This window comes from Triturus cristatus, chromosome 10 (assembly GCF_964204655.1).
Source record: "Triturus cristatus chromosome 10, aTriCri1.1, whole genome shotgun sequence".
NCBI classification, from domain to species: Eukaryota; Metazoa; Chordata; class Amphibia; order Caudata; family Salamandridae; genus Triturus; species Triturus cristatus.
The window spans coordinates 361,132,488-361,149,971 of record NC_140593.1 but is presented as its reverse complement, the minus strand read 5'-3'; the positions used below and the strand labels follow the sequence as shown (position 1 = coordinate 361,149,971).

The 17,484-nt window shown below is 39.5% G+C and overlaps 1 protein-coding gene across 4 annotated transcripts in view; it reads left to right on the top strand.

Moving 5' to 3' along the window:
* LOC146789441 (ATP-binding cassette sub-family B member 5-like) overlaps positions 1-17,484 on the top strand; it is a 1,226,636-nt gene that overhangs the window by 1,103,544 nt on the left and 105,608 nt on the right. For all 4 annotated transcript variants that reach the window (XM_085631579.1, XM_085631577.1, XM_085631580.1 and 1 more), the window contains one exon: positions 13,764-13,920. In XM_085631579.1, coding sequence (XP_085487705.1) covers positions 13,764-13,920 — 157 coding nt within the window. The remainder of the gene's footprint in view (positions 1-13,763; positions 13,921-17,484) is intronic.

Below are 17,484 nucleotides of genomic sequence, written 5' to 3'. Positions count from 1 at the left end.
AGGCAATTTTTTGTTCATTGAATAAATCGGATAAAAACTCTTATATAGCATGTGAGGTGAATTGAACCCCATTATCTGTAATCAAAACCACAGGAATACTTCGTAGGAAAACGCATCTTTTAAGAATTTGACTAAAACTTTTAGTGGGGTATCATTTATCATTTCCATCATGGCCCAATCTGAGTGATATTCAATTAAAACAAACATAGGGGCACTTTTGCGTCACTTTTCCCATGTTAAATATGACGCAAAAGTGGCGCAAGGGCCTTGTAAATAAGCCCCATAATCTTTAAGGTGCAATAATGTCCTACGCTAACTTGTCCCATGCTTTCTCCGGACCAGTGTCAGGAGCTAATGTTGTGCTACGTGTTACCTAGATTTGTATATACATGTGCAAATATTGCAATCTTTCACTTTGATTTCAACCATATCATCCATTTTAGGGAGCAAAAATAGGTTCTTAATCTGAATGTATTCGTACTCCTGACCTGGTGCCCTTCATGTGTCAGCTCTACTATTTTATCTCTCAATTCTATAGGAGTTATTATATTGTCCTTCCTTAATACCATATTGTTTATGATGTTTTGCTCGTGCCTTACCTCCAAGTACCCTTTCAAATCTTCACTAAAGGACCTACACATTGGCTATCTTTGGACAGCAATATCTTTTTTCTTTATTAAGATAATATATTTTTCTGTTAACTCTTTCCGTACTTCTATGGAAATAGCTACATTAGTTACCTCTAGAATTGGATATTCATTCACTTCATAATTAAGCTATAGATCTAAAAGTGATCTTTTTTAAGTTTTAAAAGAAAATTTTATTAATGAACAGAAAGATCCATAGTAGTAATAGCATACATTATATAAATGGAACAAATTGCAAAAAGTTTCATGAAAACAAGAAAGAAACAGAAAGAAGGAGAAGAAAAGAAGAAGAGAAAGAGAGATGCATCAAATATCATAGTAAAATGATTTATGATAAATACAACAATTACACAAAATAATTCCTCTATTAAAAAACGTATAACTTAGCAGGAGGTAAAAACAGAGATAATAATCAACAGTCATTAATAATAACAATTTCAAGGAGGTTTGGATACTTCCTCGCTGCAAGGAATATGTAAAGGAAGGGATTGGGCATATATATTCAGGAAGGTAGCGATGGGTAACCATAATAAGTCCCGCTTAATAGCAAGAGTAATGGGGTGAACACAGGCCCTGTCTAGTCTGTGGTTATAACAAACACCATACCACCAGGCTTGAAAAGAACCATTTGAGGTATCCTTCCACGCCTTTGTGATTTGTTGGAACTCTACAGCTATAAGTAAATCAACAATGGATGTGTTACATTAAAGGAGGACCACATCCGTGAAATGCTAACAAGAAAAATATGGGAAAGAGAAAAGGGAAAATTTGAAGAATTTTTTTTATTAATTTGTTGCCACACTTTACCCCAGAAAATATGGATAGCAGGACATGTAAATAACATATGTTTAAGATCGGCTACTAAGGCAGAACAGGACCAACAGGTAGACGGAATAGAAGAATCAATTTTATGTAATTTGGATGGGGTAATTAAAAGTCTATTATATATAAAAAATAAAGTTTGAGTTGTATTTGCTGCTCTAGAAGACTTCCTTATTTTGGTCCAAAGGTTATCCCATGTGGAAATAGAGAAAGAATCATCTAGATCTGATTCCCAAGCACATTCCACAGTAGATTTCTCTCAAGTGATAGCTGTATCTCGCAATTTTATATAAATCTGGGAATCGGAGGGGGAAGAGTATAAAAATGCTAAAGCAATAGGAGAAGATTTATATTGTGTGGAGGAACAAGTAAGGGTATCATAAGCATTTTGAGCAGCCGTTCTCAATAATGCATATTTGGAATGAAAAGATAGGGGAAGAGAAAAACGAGTTTGAAGAACAGAAAAGGGAATAAAAGATCCATCTTGAAAAAGCTGGTGAGTCCATTTAAGACCGAAACCTAACCAATCACTCCAAAACAGAGTCCTATTTTTGATTTTGATATGATTATTATACCAAATAGGAGATTGCAAAAAGCGAGCACGATCGTCCAAATTATTCAAAATGATAGGACGAAAGATTTTGCGAGTATTTTTAAGGATGGGAAGAGAACATTTCTTTGGGGTGTGTGTTAACGAAACAAATTCCTCAAACGTAAAGGGATGAAAGAAGGGGGATTCAACCTCTACCCACAAAGGCTGAGAACAGGGATCAGGTGTATGGTCAGAAATGGAAGAAGCAGAGTGTGTGAGAAAAAATGAGGTGTGATACGAGGAGAAGTCAGGGAAATTAACACCACCTAAATGTTTAGGAGACTTAAGTTTGGAAAAGGACATCCTGGCTGGTTTGTTTTGCCATAAAAAGTTTGATAATATCGAATAAATATTTTTGTAATAAGATTTAGGAATATTAACTGGAAGGTGCGACAAGAAAAATAAGACTATTGGGACTAACATCATTTTGATAGAATCTAATCTGCCCCACCAAGATAAGAACAGGGGGTGCCATCTGTCCGTAAAGGTAGTGAGGGTTATTAGCAGATTTTTTAAATGTAATGCTACAGTATCTTTAATAGAAGGTGTGAACCAAAGGCCGAGGTATTTGATTTTAGTTGGACTCCAGTGAAAAGAAGAAGATAAAAAGTCAGCATGAAAACAGAATTTATTTAGAGGAAGGATTTCACATTTATCCACATTAAGTTTATAACCTGATACCAAAGCATATTCAGAGACCTCTAATAGAAATCTCGGCAGAGAAGTTTGAGGATTAGAAATAAATAAAAGAATGTCGTCTGCATAAGCAGAAATCTTTAGATGTTTATCACCATAAGGAAAACCAGAAATTTCTTCAGTCATACGAATTTTTGTTAAGAAGGGTTCTAATGCTAAAATAAATAAAAGAGGAGAAAGTGGACAACCTTGCCGGACTCCTCTGAGAAGAGGAAGAGACAAGACCATTAGCTAAAATAAAAGATCTAGGAAAGGAATAAAGTAGTGAGATATATGAGAGGAATTTAGGACCAAAACCAAACCAAGAGAGAGAAGAAAAAATAAATTGCCAATTGACTCTATCAAAAGCTTTCTCAGCGTCCAACGCAACAGCTGCTAACTATTTCTTATAAGAATTAGATTTACTTAGGACATTAAAAAAGAGACGGGTATTGTCAGAAAGGTGACGGCCTTGGATAAAACCACATTGTTCTGTACTAATTAATTTTGGTAAAATTTTTTCCAAACGAAGCGCAATAATTTTTGCAAAAAGTTTATAATCTAGATTCATTAATGAGATCGGCTTGTAATTTTTTTTTTTTGTCCTCATCTGTCATACAAGTTTCAATATGCGACCTTGCTGATGCCTCAGTTACTAGAACTGGTTGGAGCAGTAATGGAACGTAGGGCTCACTCCTCAGCAACAATGTTTTCAACCAGCAGTGATCACTAATTTATAACCATACAGGCAATTGCCAAGTTCACGTCACGGCACTAAACTTAGTACCATGAAAGAAGAAACCCCCAGAATGAGGATAATGGCATAATCATTGGACCTGGGGAAAAAAAAAAACAAAAAAAAAAAACCCCAGGTATTCAATGAGACCAATTCAATGAGACCAATTCAGAAGATGCCAGAAAGATCTTGTATCTGGATTACCGGATCTAGCCAAGTCCAACTGAGAAACATCAGAGCAGAAGCATACCAGTCATTAATAGAAGGAGATGAAGAGTCTTTCCATTTCATACATATTTCCCTCCTTGCTAGCAGAATGGTATAAAAAATAAGCTTTTTTGCCAAGGAGGGAACCCCTTGGTAGCAACCAAAAATTACTGATGTTAAATCCAAGGAAATGTTGACTCCAAGAGATAGTGAAAGAGTCTTACTGATAGCTTCCCAGAATTGGGCCAAATGAGGGCACTCAAAAAACATATGAATGTCAGAAGCAGCCACCAAACCACACTTCGCACAGGCCACACTACTCCCCTCAGCAAATTTAGATAGACGAAGGGGTGAGTAGTATGCTCGATGGATCGTGAAAAGATGATTCCTGCGCAACCATGCAGGTTTAACAATATCCCACATCATCATGCAAGATGACTTCCAAAGATGTTGCAAATCGGAATTGATGACATGTAGGGACCAAAGGTCGTCTGGGAGTGAAAAAAATCCGTCCATTTCCTCTAAGATTAAATTATACCATAATGAAATTTCCTTCTTGGCAGACGGCTTATCTAGCAAAAGTGTTATAAGATAACTATATACACCCAAGGGAAATTTAGAACTATATGGTGGTTGAACGGAATATTCCCGAGCCCAGCTTGACATTTGAAAATACTTAAGCCTAGAGAAGTGTGGGCCAATCTTTGTGCAGAGATACTCCCAGGGTAACAAATCCCCGTCAACAAATAGGTTACCCCACTCCTCCAAGCCTGCCTCTCTCATAGGTATAGCTAATGCATCTCCCAACCATGATGGCCCATCAGGTAGGTCCCACAGCGGTGTCCTGCTTCCATAGTACCCCACTTTTAATTACTTTAGACATCTGAGCCCATATTCTTGCCATACCCTTTAGGATTTTCAGTTTAATTTTTTTGAAGAACTTGGGGTTCCCAAACTTAAAAAGGAACCCTGACTGACTTACACCTTCCACATCCAATAACTTTGAATAAAGAGACCACTCTTCCTGCCCCACTGGCCTCTTTAATAGGATCCTGGCATGTGATAGCTGGAAAGCCCAGGCATAAGCCTGAAGATCAGGTGCAGCAAGCCCTCCTTTTTCCCTCCCCCTCCTGATTTTTTTCCAGGAGATTCTTGGGAGATGTTTATTCCAAATAAAGGTACTGATATCAGACTGCAATTTCCTAATAGAGGTGGGATCAAAATATAAAGGTATCGTATTAAATAAAAAAGTAACCTTAGGCAAAATAGACATTTTAACCAGGCTGATCCTACCCAATATAGAAAGTGGGAGATGGGCCCAGGTCTGGAACAACTTACGACACTCCTTTGCAACCCTTGCAAAGTTAATAGTAGTAGTCTGATCAAGATCAGCTACAATATCCAGACCTAAATATCTCATACGATTTGCTGGCCGGGTTTCAGAAACAAAGATGCTTTGATCAATATTCCAGGTCATCATCTCAGTTTTTAAGGTATTAATTTCGTATCCCGAGACCATTCCAAATTCTAAAGCCAACTCGAATATTACTGGGAGAGCCTCATGAGGATCAGAGGTGAATATAAGAATATCGTAGGCGTAAAGGGCCACCTTTCTCTCCCAGCCCCCGCACTCAAACGCCTTGATGTTAACACTATCCCTCAAGTTCTGAGCAAAAGGTTCAGCATATAAGTCGAACAAGAGCGGGGAGAGAGGGCAGCCCTGTCTGGTACCCCTCGAGATTTCAAATGAGTCAGAGAGTATACCATTAACCAAGACTCAAGCACTCGGGTTACAATAGAGAAGACTAATCGCCCGGCGAAATCTAGCCCCCACGCCAAATTTTGCCAAGGCCTCCGACAGGTACAGCCAATTAACTCTGTCGAAGGCCTTGGTGGCATCCAGCGTGAGAACCGCCAAGGGTAAAGACCTCAAACATGCCATGTCAATTGACCCAAACAAGTCATACGTCAATTCAAAGAGCTGTCATCCCTTAATAAATCCCTTCTGGTCAGTATGTAGGATGGAGGGAGCAACCAAGAACAGTCTCTTTGCAAGAATGGAGGCAAAGATCTTATAGTCTCCATTCAATACAGAAATTGGTCTATAAGAACCACAGGCAGTTGAAGACTTCCCTGGTTTCAAGATAACGGTTATGGATGCGTTATCCCATGATGTTGGTGGTCGAACTCCGTCCATCAAGATCTGATTAAACAATACAGCCAGAAAGGGAACAAGTTCCTGCTCCAATGATTTGTATATTTCAGCAGGCAGCCCATCAGGCCCAGACGCCTTGCCCTTCCTGGCATCCTGGATGGCTTCCCTTACCTCCTCTTCCGAAATTTTACTATCTAATGATCCTGACTGGTCAACTGAAAGTTTTGGTAGATCTACTTTCCCAAGCCAGTCATTGATCTTAATAATATCCACATTCTTATCTTCATGATAGATGTCTTGATAGTAATCTTTGAATGCTGCTCTAATGTCTGCATCAGAGGAGAGAGGAACGTTATTGACATGGATCTGGCTAATGTTGTTACGAACCTGATCAGTTTTAACTTTCCATGCCAATAACTTACCAGCACACTCTCCATACTGAAAGTGTGCGATTTCACTGGCCTCCCATCTTTCCTGAAGCCGCCGGTTAAGGATCGAGGTTAATTCACCCCTTAGGCTCAATAATTTAGCCCGTATAGGTGTTAAGACATCATCTGTGGAATCCAAGTTGTCATCGATTTCAGCCTGCGTTTTAATCAGATTTGCCTCAACTAAGGCAATAGCCTCTCTGTATTCCCTCCGTCTGTATGAGGTCTTAGTTGTGATGAGACCCCTCAGAAAGGCTTTAAGTGAGTCCCAAACCACACCAGACTCTGCTGAACCCACATTCACCTCTAAAAAAGATCCCACTTCAGTTTTTAAAAAAGTAACATCTTCAGGGTGAGAGAGCAAAGAACGGTCAAAAGACCAAGACCTTACTACATCAGAGGTAGGAACCATAAGTTCCAAAAACACAGCAGAATGATCGGATAGATGTAGCGGGAGTTAGTAAATATCCTTAACTACGTCGGATAAACTATGGCTAATTAATATAAAATCTATCCTAGATTGATGATTGTATTTATAATTTCTAAAGGACACCCCCTGTTGCTGCCCAGCCCTTAATCTCCAGATGTCGACATATCCATATTGTTTCATTTCATTCAACAGAAAAGATCTTGATTTAGAAGGGACACGGGATCTACTATTATTAGATTTATCCAGGACTGGATCTAGAACGATGTTAAAATCTCCAGCTAATATAACTGGTTCCGGGAAGGACAAAAGATGAGAAAAAAACACTTCCAAAGATGTAGGGTCATCCACATTAGGGCCATAGTATCCAACCACAGTGAACGAAGCACCCAAAATTATCATAGAGGCAATAACCCATCTTCCCGCAGGGTCAGCTTTAAAATCTAATACCCTGGCTCTAAGCTGCTTTTTAAAAATCAAAGACACACCACGGGAGGTCATAGACTGAGATGTAGATAATATAAAATCAATCCATTTATTCCCTTTTACCAGGGTATCGATTTCAGACTGTATCAAATATGTCTCCTGAAGAATGATGACCTGGGTATCGGAATCCCGGAGATATTGCATCAATGTCTTAGCCCGAGGTTTGGTTCGGAGCCCATTAATGTTCCAAGACATAATTTTTAAACTAGCCATCTCCACTAAACCAAAACACTGTCAGCCCTATCTTTATAACAGAACCAATCAAAGATTGACCCACCTCCACAAGGAAAAGAGACTCGCAGCAAAAAATAAATAAAAAAACAACAAAATCAGCAAGCAAAAAAAAATACAACAGAATGACTGATGAGGAATTTTTTAAGTTTGCACGTGAACCCCACCCACCCCCACCCTCACTCCCCCATAGAGAACCCACGATGTACCTAACCGGATCAAGTCCAGTAATGGCACCCCAACCTCAGGCTCCCGTTATTCTCCCGCCCAAAACCAACAACTAAACAGTATAGAGGTAAAAAGTAGTACCGCACTACCCAATGCTGAAAAGAGAAATTAACCCTCCCCATTATTCTCTACCCCCTTTTTTTTTTTTTCCTTCCTTCTTTTTTATAGAACACTAGAATAATAGATTTTAATGTGTCACAATAGCTGCATGTGGCCATAAAACCTAAAACTCTAAAAAAAAAAAAAAAATTAAGTGCTATTATCTGATGACTTGTTGCCTATATTCGAAAGAAATTCATCAGCAGCTTGGACTGTTCTAATGTTAACCATCTTATTATTGTACATAACCCTCAGAGAGGCTGGGAACACCAATTGAGCGGAAGCGCCCAACTTCTTGAAAGCCTCCAGCCGCCTTCCAAACTCCCATTGCCTCTCCAGTGTAACCCTAGATAGATCAGACCTGACGAGGAAGGTAAAGCCCTTACCAAGTAGGGACTTCTGTTTGAGAGCTGCATTCAAAATCTGCTCTTTGATAGTATAGGTAAGAAAATTAACAAGAATTTTGCGTGGTTTTTGCCTTTGTGGATTCTGTCTAAAGGGTTCCCTATGGACCCTCTGAATATCAGATGATAGTTGGTCCAAGGAATGTTCCAAACACAATCCCTCCTTCAACAGGCGAACAACAAATTGCTTAACATCCCCACCTTCAGATCCCTCTGGAACATTGAGAATGCGAATATTACATCTTCTTGCATTGTTTTCCAATACCTCCATCCTATCTAACAGGACCTGGTCGTCTCTTTTAAGTTTGGTAACGTCCTCCTCTACCTTATCTAGATGTTCTGACATTATAGTTAATTTTCCCTCCAGGACTTCTGTCCTTGTTGACAGCCCATCGATCTTATTATCCAATAACTGGCAGTAGTCACGAATCTCCTTCTGCATACCTGAAGATTGCTCTAACCCCTTTTTTATGTCTTGAGATAAGGAAGTAAGCATCGCTAGTAAGGTAGCTGACGAGATATTTCCCGAAGATACCTCTTCGCAGGATGGAATGGAAGGTATAGGAACAGGGACAGGCACTGCCATAGTTTGGTCGCCTGATGAATCCATAATACTAGCCACCCCTACATCCTGCGTGGTGCAGTCATGGACACCGGCATCAGAATAACCAGCGCCACCCTCGCTTGCTTCTGCTAGATCGATCCTCTCAACAGAACTAGTATGTATTAACCCCCCTCCTGCCTCAACCCCAGAAGAAACTCCAATCTTGGGTAAAATCGAACATGGGGATGGAACTGAATCTACAGAGGCAACTGAAACGGCTGATGCAGACATCCCAGGATCGGCAAGGGGTGTAAGGACAGGTATGACAGCCAAAGAAGGAGGGATTGTAAGAGACGAACTTAGAGAAGGGGGAATCAGTTGGACAGAATCCTCTAATGTGGCCATTGCCTTAGAATCTACAAGGCGCAAAACCTGGGGGACGACTTTAAAGTATGTCCGAAGAAATGGAGTAATTTTAGATGCAGACTCAGCACCGACGATGTTACGTTGTGTTTTCCCTCTAGCTCCCTTAGATTTCACTTCCTTAGATAAATAGGAGGAAGTTCTTTTATCTGATTTATCTATTTTGGATGGAGTATCTACAGCAGATGGATTATGACCAGTGCCAAAAGCCCTTGTAGGCACTTTAGTTTGTACCTTACCTCGTCCACGAATGGCTTGTAATTTTTAAATAAAGTGTGATTTTTATTTTCTTTGGGAAGAAGACAGATTAGAGCTTCTTGAAAAGAACCGTCAGATTTCTGTTATGTAATAAAAAAAGAAAATAGCTGGTAAAGTTTAGGAATAAGCAGGGAGGAAAAATGAGAGTAAAACTCTATGGTAAACCCATCTGGGCCAGGTGCTTTACCTCTTTTAAGAACCTGAATGGACTCCAGAATATCTTTAAGTTGTATATCAGCCTCCAATGGGGAAAAATCAACATCCGAAGAGGAGGGCGAAGGAATGGAGGACAAATAACGAGTAATGTCAGACAGTAAAGGTGGGAATTCAGGAGTATATAGTTTTTGGTAAAAATCTGTGAATTCAGATAGGATATCTTCATCTTTATGGACCGTAACGTTAGAGGAAGTAACAATGGAGTCAATTTTAGTACGTTCTTTTTTAACTTTGAGATAATTAGCAAGAAGATTACCGGCTTTATTCTGTGCGCTGTAATATTTAGCCCTAGACTTAAGTAAAAATAAATTGGCAGATTCAGTGGAGAGTTTGTTAAAGGAAAGTTTGGCCCTAATCAGATTATCCAGGTCAGATTGTTTCTTAGTTAAATAAAAGGAATGTTCTAGCCGTTTAATTTGAGTGTTAGGTAAATGTATAGATTGAGAGGCTGTACGCCTTTTTCGTGCAACAAATGAAATAATGAAGTCTCTAGAGGCAGCTTTAAAGGTGTCCCAAATAAGAGAAGGGGATATCTGGGAAGAGTAATTACCATCAAAAAATAAAGAGGCAAATTCAAGAAAGGCCTGTGTAAAGTTGGGGTCCAATAGAAGAGAGTTAATAAACCTCCATCTCCTAGTGCCTTTTACGGGAGGGATTAAATCTAGACTGAAGGAAACCGAGGCATGGTCAGAAATTAAAATAGAACCTATGTCAGAGTGAGTAATGTGTTGAATAAGGGCTTTGGAAATAAAAATATAATCCAACCGGGACTGGGAAGAGTGAGGGGGTGAGTAGAAGGTGTATTCTCTAAGAGTAAGATGACAAAGTCTCCAGGAGTCTACTAGAGCTCTTTGAGAAATAGTAGAGGTAAATAGAGAATGCATGGGGGAGGAAGAGAATCTAGAATCAGATCTTCTATCTAAAAATGGATCCATAATCATATTACAATCACCACCTAAAATAAGGCAATCATCAGTGTATTGCATGAGCGAGGATAGAATATGGGGCCAAAATAAATTATCCTGAACAGTGGGAGCATAGACATTGAAAATAGTTAGAGGAATTGTATTAATCAACAAAGAGACTGCTACCCACCTACCCTCCGAATCATTATCTTGCTTAACGAGATGGACATCCAAACGTTTATGGCATAAAATAGCAACACCATTACGTTTTCTAGACACAGGAGAAGCAAAAACATGTCCTACCCAATGACGACGCAATTTAGAAATTTCAACATCCTTAACGTGAATTTCTTGTAATAGTGCAATGTCTCCTTTTAAATTTGCTATATGAGAAAGAACTCTTTGACGTTTAATGGGGGAACCGAGACCTTTAACATTCCAAGATAAAATATTCAAAGACATCTAAGGATATGAACTAAGACTTACAATTAGAGAAAAAACGAATGTATAAATGATTAAAGATTGAACATCAACTGGTAAATTGTAAATCAAAGAATAAACAAAACATTGCAAGCATAAGAACTATCAATATATGCAAAGAGAAATACGTTACATAACCATATACATAATTGAAGAACTGCCATAAACAAATTATATTTAGAAGAAGAGGAATTTAGAAAATAGAGAAACATATGAAACTGAAAAAGGAATAGAAGATTGAGAGAATAAGATGAAGACGAGAACCAAGAAGTATACCGAATTAAATGTTCAAGGAGAGAAAAATAAAGAGAAAGAAAAGAGCAAGAAATGAAAACAAAGAGGAAAATAGATAAACAAAGAGGAAAACAGAGTCTGAGAAAAGCAAAAGAGAAGAACAAAACAAAGATAAAGAAACAGATCAAAAGAAGCTGTTAATATGAAAATGAGAATATAATAACAAGAAGACATACCACAAGAAGACAAAAAAGATGGGGGTGGTGGAACCACACAGGAGAGAGGGAACGCCGAACGGGAAACTGCAGAACAACAACGACAAGGAGGACGTCATCCAGGAAAAAATGAAGGAGATAACATACAGGGGACCATATATCCATATCTGATGAAAGAAAGAAAGAACAAATATGTTAACAGCATACAATACAAACTACAACAAAAATAAATAACATAATTGCCAAAATACAACAAAGTAAACAACAAGAAACCAATATGAAGAAATTAAGTCATTTATGATCTGGATACGTCCATGGAATCATGTCGACAAGTATTCAAAAATTGTTGAAGTATAGCTGGGTCTTCATAATTTGTTGTTTTATTGTTATAAGTCACCTTAAAAAGACAAGGGTGGAAAAGACCATATCTACCATTGAGACTGCGAAGAGTAGGTCTCCTCTCCAGGAACTTTTTTCGACGGTCTGCAGTCACCTTGCCGTAATCTTGAGAAAAAATAGATTGGAACCATGCCATGAAATCTTTCCTCGTTGTTTGGCAGCTTGGAGCACCTTGAGTAAGTCAGTGTATTCCCAAAAATATAAAATAACTCCTCTAGGTTTTGCTGAAGAGGATGAAGAGTGAGAGTTTTGACCCAGGCGATGAGCGCGCTGAATGTTTAATGGAGGAGTGTCAGGAAGACCAAGAAGAGATGGTAGAAATGATTGAAAAAATGGAATTGGATTAGAACCTTCAAGACCTTCAACCAAACCATAAATGCGTAGGTTATTGCGTCTATTGCGGTTTTCCAAATTTTCAACTTGTTGTTTGAGGTGACCAATCTCTTTATGTAAAACGGGAACTTGATTTATGGAGTCCTGGACTGAGTCAACTCTCTGCTCTAGGTCCACAACCCTTTGAACAGTGTGGGACCAGTTGTCTTCGAGACTTTGTAAACGTAGATTGGTTTCTTCCATATACGGTTTCAGAACACAAATTTCTTCAAGGAGAAGCTCCATGGAGATGGGAGATGAGGGATTGGTAGGGGAAGGAGGATTAACTTTCACCCTTGAGCCAAAAGACTCAATGGGTACTTCATCCATATTGTCACGCAAGACAGTGAAAGGATTAGGATCAGCCAATGAAAGATTGCTGGCTTGTTGCATCCCATTACGAGTGCCACAAGGCATTGCCATGAAGAAAAGGAGGCAAAATTCCTTTCAATAGGCTCAGAAAGAGCAACAAGGGAAATAAAGGCACTTAATAAATATGAATCCCAATACAAGAAAGACCAGTATGGGGCACTTACGGAGAATAAAAACGCACTAACATTCCAGGAGAAAGAAGTTGTAGTAAACACCTCATGAAATAATGAGAAAATGTCAAAAATGTCAAAAAGAGGTGAGGAAAAACCTTTGAGCAGAGAATGGCAGTGTAAATTATGAAGAAAATAGAGTCCAGGGAAATTGGCGGCAAGACAAATGAAGCATTAGCAAAATAAACAAAACAAAATGGCGGCCGTAACTCTGACAAGCCGCGCTTGAGGAGAAAAATCAGACCGGCATCCTAAAAATGCTCCGCATACCTCTACAGCGGTCACAAAGCATAGCGGAGAGGTTCCGACATCTGTTTTGCAGATTTTGGAGGTCCGACACACGAGGAGAAGAGCCTGGAGAATCTTCGTCGCTCACGCTGCTGCGGAGCTCCAGAGAACGGCGGCCATCTCCGACGGCTCCTAAGCCACGCCCCCAGATCTAAAAGTGATCTTGACAGGAAATTAAGTGCAAGATTAGGATCTCCAGGGACATAGTCAGCTTTGAAAAACAAACCTTCTATACCAATGACCCATTTTGAAATGTGAGGTGTACAGTTCTCTGCTCCTTTATTTGTGAACATGAAGGTTAAGGGTTTATTATATGACCACAGTGTGATATTTACACCCTACAGAATTTTTTTTAAATGGGGATAGCCCAAAAACGGGGCAATACCTCATTTTCAACAACTGAATAATTCCTTTCAGACTTGTACAACATATTGTGTGACAATGTTTAGATTATAACGTATGCATAAAGCGAAATTCCCGAAATTACATCAGCATAGTTTACATTTTCCCCAGCCCTAATGGCCAGTCCCAAAGGCAGGTCAGTGCAACGTAAAGGGACTTTACTTAAATATCGAGTTATTTAATACAGTACAACATTCACAATGACATCAGTGTTTGTTTCTGATATTTATAAATTGGATCTGATGTTTAAGTTCAGGTACTGCACGTAAAATCCTCATATTATAAAATGAGTAAATATTTACCTTGTGCCTCAATGGAAGGCAATAATCAAGTCTCTTTCTTCCCCAGGGTTTTTTCCCTATTAGCATATGGGGCTATGGCAGTTGGACAGACATTATCCTTTGCTCCTGACTATGCCAAGGCCAAGTCAGCTGCTTCACATTTGTTTGCATTGTTTGACAGAACCCCAACCATAGACAGCTACAGTGAAGAAGGGCAGAAGCTGGTAAGTGTCCACTTTACATAGGGGTTGTTGCATGTGTGCTTGATGAAAATGCTTTGTTGTTCAGGGGCTACATTGTAGGAGAACAGGCAGCTCAAGCAGTTCAAGTTCCAATGGCACAGCTAAAGAATTGTGAAACATTGAAATACCGCAAAGGTCAGGATGTGTCCTCACCTAGGATCCGAACATACAACCACATGGATAGTGCTAATATGTGCCCAGGTGCTATTTAGCACCCATTTGTGTGCTTTAAAAGTATGCTGTTTTGATCCATTTCTCATTCTTTTACAGTGTTCAATGTTGTTTTTCTGTAGCAAAAATGTTTTCTATGTAAGCAAAATACAAACAGTTTATGGCTCATGCAAAACAGACCGCTGCAAAAAGGGAGAAAAATAGTAGACTCTTATTGTATGTAGTGTGATTCTAAATATCACATTAGATCAATGTTCTGAAGCCAAGGATAACATTTTAAGTCGCTTTCTTTGCAAATCTTTAATTTAGGAATTATTCTGGAAATAAGATTGTTTTATGTTAGTTTGACAGGCAGAAAACATTTCCATTGTTTTCTCTGAACAGAAAACTGGAGGTGTACTAATTTCAACCGAATTCCACATCACACTTTAATTTAACTCTGGAAGAGTCATATTTTGCACAAAATCAGTTTGAATTGTATATGTGTGTTAGCAGATGGGCTTCAGGTAAAACCATGATGAATTCTAAGCTTTCTATCGAGTACCAACAATCCTCGCTAAGTGATTGTTTGCCTGAGTTATATGCTTTAAAAGATGTGAAAAACAGTTTTACTACTAAGATGCTGTGCTGGCTGTCATCTACTACAGGACTTATATATATATATCTTCATATGGTCTTGCAGGACTCCAGTGTCACCACTGCTTGCACCTTACAACACACAGCATAGCATACATGTAAACAAGCATTCTCATACATAAACTGATTAATGTACATACAGAAAGGGACTGTTGCTCAGACCCCTTCAGCGATTGGCTTGTTTGGACAAACAACCTTCTACCATTGGTTTCATTGGCTGTCCCTCGCATTTTGGGCCAGACTACAGCATTTTGAAGGTGTAGATAGGGGACAAAAAGGATTCCTCCTCCAGTCTTCTGTATTGGGCTACTGGCTCCATACGAGTAGCTTACTTGACAGTTTGTTCTCTATAGCATACCTTTAGCTCCATACATGTGTCACTTCTCCCCTCCATCTCCTGCAACATGCTTGCAGCCTCACCTTGAATCTGCCTGGGGAAGCCTCACAAACATATTTACGCAGCATTGCCTCATCAGGCGCATCTGTACACGGCTTGGCTCCGATTTATTCCCCCAACAAATATTTGGGCTCTTTCAAAATTGTTGAAGTGTAATTTTAAGAAGTCTGCAGTGTATCTGAAAGCTATCCATCAGGTCTAGACTGCCTAATTTAGTAAGAAAAAATAACATAAATGTAAATGTAGACTTAGTTCACAGACCCAGAGCTACAAATCATTCCGTGAAATAAAAGAGCCCCCAAAGTAAATGACATTATGATGGTCTGAATAGATGGTCATGAATATGAATACAGAAGGACTCTGTAACTCCTCTCCTGCCTTTCATATTTTTGATTCAGTCATTCCTTGATTCTATTAATGTTTACAGTTTAGGTCAAAGGACCAATTTTTTCTGTTGTTGCCATGCTATTTGCTGATAGTTGTAGGCCTCCACATAAAAAAGTGCTGTCATTACACTGCATGGACATTGAAGGATTGTTCCATTGCAGCGTAAGCCCATTGTTATCAGTTGTGCTCCTTCAGAGAATATCATCAGAACTAGGTGAAAGGCAAATGGCAGCCCTTCACTTTACTTATAGCAGAGGGAGTGCTTGCACATATTTGTTGTGGGCTCAATAGCTAAAGCAGTTGAGAGGCATTTATCCACTACAATGCCAGTGTAATAATAACACCAGCACAATGCAGGTGTAATGCAGCTTTAAAAAAAATAATTTACAGAGTTTTATATAGAGCAAACTTGTCCCGAAGGTATCGGGTATCAGAGCACTTTACACGAGCACCAGGTGTGTTACATGAGAACATATTAATTTTTGTTAGGCACGGGGAGATTAGGTGATTTGCCCAGAATCACAGAATGTTGCACTTCCTTGCCGAGGCTCGAACCCGGTTCCCCAAATTTATGGTCGACCGCCCTAGCCGTTAGGCCAACTTGGTGCTTCTTCATATCTACCTACCCTTTACCCGTTCCTGTGTCATTTTTTACCTTGTGCCGTGGGCCAAAATATCCATACTGTTATCGTAGTGGACATCGTGACCTATTTCTAATTACAATCAGTGGAACATAAAACATGATTTTTTTTTTTTACAATTTTTATTTTAAGATACTGAACTATACCCATAAAAAGATCCTCAGTTGTTAAAATTTTTAAATTGGCAGTTGTTTTTGAAAATTGAACATATTTTAAGATGTGTCTCTGTTGTCGCTTCTTTTGTATCTGTGATGTGATAGGCCACGTGGTTGGCAAAAGCTGAGGAGCCCTGAGGAGGGATCACAAAGTTTGAACAGTTGGTACAGTGTGACTGAGACAGGTTCACAACCCTCCCCTCCCCACTACACTATCGGGTGTGGTGGGTGCTGTTAACACTTTGGGAAGCATAGTTTAACTGGAGACAAAGCACATGGGCCAAATGCGTAGAAGAAGACTGAGTGAGGGTAAGGGGAATGGAGGAATGAGTAAGAAAACATGGAAGCCTAGATGTAGAAGAGATAAGATAAGAGATTTTCAGGAATAAGGAAGATAACATATTTATTTGTTTTGGGGGACTATTGGCTTTGATCCACAAATGGGAAAAGAAAGCAAGTTCTCTTGAACTTCTAAACACTGATTTGGAGGGGGGTGCATTTCCAAGGTTGACTGATTGTTCCATCATTACAGAATATTAACTTTGTTATGTTATGTTATCTGGAGTTTTATTAAGCGCTCAGCTACTCAGGCAGAGTGTCCCGGCGCTATCAGACCCATAACCGCAGAGCCCCGGCAGGAAAAGAAAGCCTTATTGGCCGAACAGCCATGTTTTGAGCTTCTTTCTGAAAGACATTAAGCTCTCGCTCTTTCTTTTTTTTTTTTTTTTTTTTTTTTGTAAAAACCTTTATTCTGTAAGATCAGTGACACAGCTATTCAGCCGACAACCCGGAGGTACGGCAGCTTTAAAAAACAACACATGCTAGCGTCAACATTCCAATGACAGAAGAATCGAAGGTTCTGTTTTAAATAAACACAAATCCAAACCGAAACACAAGCAAGGCGATGAGTACTGTAAGCACCAGAAGGGGTTCTCATCAGGGGAAGCGAGCCCCATTTCGTCTAACAGGCACAGGTGTGTAGTAAGGGAAGGGAGGGGAAGTCAGAGACTCAAGAAAACATACACATATCAGCAAGAAGTTCAAAGCCGGAAAGAAAGCTAAGGGGAAAGCTGCTCCTCGGGCGGATCCGGGTCCGGGGGCAGGCATATGCCCCCCCTGTACTGGTTCCAGCGCCCCCATACAGAGTGCCATTTCCGAG